Source organism: Mastomys coucha, unplaced genomic scaffold (assembly GCF_008632895.1).
Source record: "Mastomys coucha isolate ucsf_1 unplaced genomic scaffold, UCSF_Mcou_1 pScaffold5, whole genome shotgun sequence".
In the NCBI taxonomy this organism is placed as follows: domain Eukaryota; kingdom Metazoa; phylum Chordata; class Mammalia; order Rodentia; family Muridae; genus Mastomys; species Mastomys coucha.
Genome location: NW_022196911.1, coordinates 76,118,428 through 76,122,003, shown reverse-complemented (window position 1 = coordinate 76,122,003; position 3,576 = coordinate 76,118,428). Strand labels below are relative to the sequence as shown.

The 3,576-nt window shown below is 52.1% G+C and overlaps 1 protein-coding gene across 3 annotated transcripts in view; it reads right to left on the bottom strand.

The window, feature by feature from the left end:
- Positions 1-297: 297 nt before the first annotated feature.
- Rhbdl3 (rhomboid like 3) overlaps positions 298-3,576 on the bottom strand; it is a 56,237-nt gene continuing 52,958 nt past the window's right edge. For all 3 annotated transcript variants that reach the window (XM_031352707.1, XM_031352708.1, XM_031352709.1), the window contains one exon: positions 298-2,807. In XM_031352707.1, coding sequence (XP_031208567.1) covers positions 2,536-2,807 — 272 coding nt within the window. In that variant the 3' untranslated portion in view covers positions 298-2,535. The remainder of the gene's footprint in view (positions 2,808-3,576) is intronic.

Here is a 3,576-nt window from a genome sequence, read left to right as displayed (position 1 = left end):
CTTAGAGCTGGATGAATGGAAGGGAATGTAGGCCTGAGAGGAAGGCCTTGACTCCCCATCTGCTGGCACCCACCTCCAAAACCGCCCGGGCAGTGCCCTACGTGGGTGTGTTTTCATGGGAAGAACCTTCAGTGTTCACCAACTACCCTGAGAAGGTTAAGGAAGATGGTACCAATCACCAGTGCCCAAACCCACCAAGCCACCAGTGCCTGTTTTCACTGTCCCCACCCACCATGAACCAGGTGCAGACAAAGCAGGTAGCATGGCAGCCCTTGAGGTCACTTCCTGAATAACCAATAGCTTAAAAAAATCTTTAATGGAATCTGTGCTCAAATAATATGTTACAACAAAAATATACAGAATGTACACAATACAAAAATACTTAGAAACCAACGTTGTGTTGTGGCTAGTCCTGGAAGGGGTGGCTCACTGACCGGGCACCATTTTTAAGGCAGAGGAGAGTCAACGATTTGCAGCCAGCCCTGGCAAGCACACAGCACTGGGTAATCCTCATTATCTGCAAACTGAATTGGACACTAGAGGAAGATCTGGGTTCAGTGAGCGATGCCTTCACTAACGCTCGAGGCAAGAATGGTTTGCATGGAAATGCAGAGTCAAAAGAGCCCCATTAGGGAGCTTTTCCTAATTTAAAAAAAAAAAATCAAGTGATGATTGTTGTCATTAAAGAGAAATTCCTCTTTTTTGAAGGCCTGTTGTCCCTTCTCTGGTTCCCATGACTCCATTCCCCTTTAAAAGCAAGCTAGTCTAACGTAGCTGTTGTTTGGGGATTCCCCAGCCTTTGAGGCCAACCTCCAGCCTCCAGCATGAGGAGTGAATCCCAGCCCCGATGGGTGGCCACCCTGGAGAGGAAGGGCTGAGGGACCCAGGAGAATGGAGACCAGCTGGGAAGTGTTGCTGGGATGGTGAGAGGACCGGGAGCAGTTCCCATTCTCCTGCCTTGCTCCTGCTCTCAGACCAGTGGTTCCTCATCCCCTTATCCCAGGGGCTGAGAGTCCCAAAGGCAATACAAAGGTCATCTGCCTCAGGGCCTCCACTTAGGGTTCCCAGAAGCCCCTACTGGCAGCCTGAGTAGGCTGTCTCAGAGGAACAAGACTCTGGGCTCTGAGCCTATGGCTACCTTGCCAAGCACCTGCCCTGGCACCCCAGGCTGCTGGGATATGGGCAGCACAAGGCCACGCCCCCAACCTCACTTCCCTTTAGAATTCCAAGTCCCTGTAGATGGAGTCATCAAAGCTGACAGCTGCTCTCATTCTGGACACTCACCCGAGCTCCCCCAGCTCTTGTCTGAGGCTAAGTTTTTCACCAAAATATATTTTACTACAGCTTCTGGTCCCACCAATTCACCTGGAGAGATGGCCACACAATCACTGTCCTGAGCTTTCTTTCATCCCAAAGACTTCCTTCTACAGGAGGCAGTACAGACATGAAAGCTACCAAGAGAATCAGAAGAACACAGCTGAGAGTTTCCTCCCAAACATCCTAGCTTTGGTCTTCCCTCTAGCTTGACAATTTGTCCGCTGGTCAGTGGTGCTCAGCAGGTGTTTGGGAGGTGGGAAAGGGGTGGGGGGTGTGCATGATGCTAAAAGCAAGGCCACTGAGCGAGCACTCAAGACCACACTGCTGCTCCCCATTCCAGAAATTCCCTATAGATATCCCCATGTGTACATTGTCTCCCACTTCCTCCCTCTGCAGCTTCTAACTTGCCTGAAATTGCACACACACACATACACACACACACACACACACACACACACACACACACACACACACACCCCAAAACCCTGTCTCCACACCCAAAGAGAGAGGCACAAAGTAGGGTCAGGGCAGTAGAAAGGAAAGAAAAGACCCCACAGTCCAGATAGGGCATGGATGCAGGGCGATGGTGTGAGATGCTGACTCATAACTACAGGCAGGAAGAGGAAAACTGGTCCTGGGACTTTCCTGGGGGAACCTAGGATGATGGTCATTGCCCCAGGCACAGGGCCCTCCCCTAGGGCAAGAAGAAGGCCTGGAGCTTACAGCATCTCCTTGCCCAGCCCTAGGGGCCATGCCCAGCACCCAAGCCTGGGGCACTCTGGGCTCCCCTGGATCAAAGCCATCGTATCCTTTGCCAGAACACCAGACCTTGAGCTGCAGAGAGAGCATGGCCTAGCCTCTGGGCTGCGGGCAAGCCTGGCTGTGGCTAGCCTTAGAACTTCTCTGTGTCTCAGTGTCTCTCCTGGGGGAGACTAGGGAAGAGGGCTATTTGCTCACTCTGTGGCAGTGAGAGGGAACACATGGGACAGCCACTCTCACCCTGCCTTGGACCTTATCCCCTGACCCTGTATCATCAGACCAGCCTAGGAAGACAGCAGCCACACCCATCTCCCCACCATCCTTCCAAAGCAACACGCACTCCCCAGCTCTAAGAGTCTCCAGTTCTCCCTGCTCTCACTGAATCGGAGATGAGAAGCAGATGCGGGTACTTTCTCTGGATGCTTCTGTTTCCCCTCCCTGCCTTGGTCCTCTGGTCCCTTAGGGGGGTGGTGGCAGCTTCAGGTCCAGCAGTGTGTAGGCAAAGATGTTCCAGAAGACAGCAAACAGCACGAAGATGGTGTAGATGGTCACAAAGATCCACCACAGCGACTGGTCCTGCAGCCTCTGCTCATAGTTTCTGAGAACCACCACGCCCAGGGTGATGCCCACGGCCACGCCACCCAAATGTGCCACAAAGCTTGGGTGGGGGCACGGGGGATAAGCCGATGGGTGGAAACGGAGCCATACCGCCCTTCCGAACTCCATACTCACTGCAAAGGAAGGAGATAGAGAGACATCATAGCATGGTCCCAGGTAGGGGCTGGGGAGAGATCAGACACACTGACCACCCAGTATCTATTAACTCATTCACTGTCATGAGGCCAAATGCAGTAATCAAGGAGACAGAATTATCCCAAGAGTGATATGGGGCTTGGCGATTAATCATCAGTCAATTACATTCACAAGGCCATTTCATTAAGAGATTCAGGCATGAGGCAAAAAGAAACAATAGGAAATCCAAGCTGGGCACAAGGCAGGGCATCCTCAAGAGGGCCTCTTGAGGAAATGTCAGACAGGACCTCTCAAGAGAAGACATTGGGCCTGTCATCTGAATGTTGAGAGACTCTGCTAGAAGACCCTAAGAAAGGCACAGCTCTGTCCTAAGGTCCTGGCATCTCTGTGGCCATGCTACACTGCGGGGACATTTTTTAAAAATCTATCCACTGGTATAAAGGCTCAGCGTCTGTGAGCCTGGCTGCACAAGTAAAACATGGCCAGCGACTTCTGTGTGTGCTGAACATGGCCCTCTGTAGAGTGTTTCCATGTGTTACTTAGAAACCCCCAGAAAACCCTGAGAGCCAGTGCATTTGTTCTCAGGAGAAAGGGGTAGAGAGGGAATGGGGGTAAAGGAGGAATTAGACTAAGTCTGAACTCCACTTTCACTACGGTCCAGCCCTTCCCCCTTTGTGAACTTTAGGGCTGGGCAGTAGTGCCATCCCATGTCCCAGTACTCAAGGACTGCCTCCCTGCCTGCCTGCC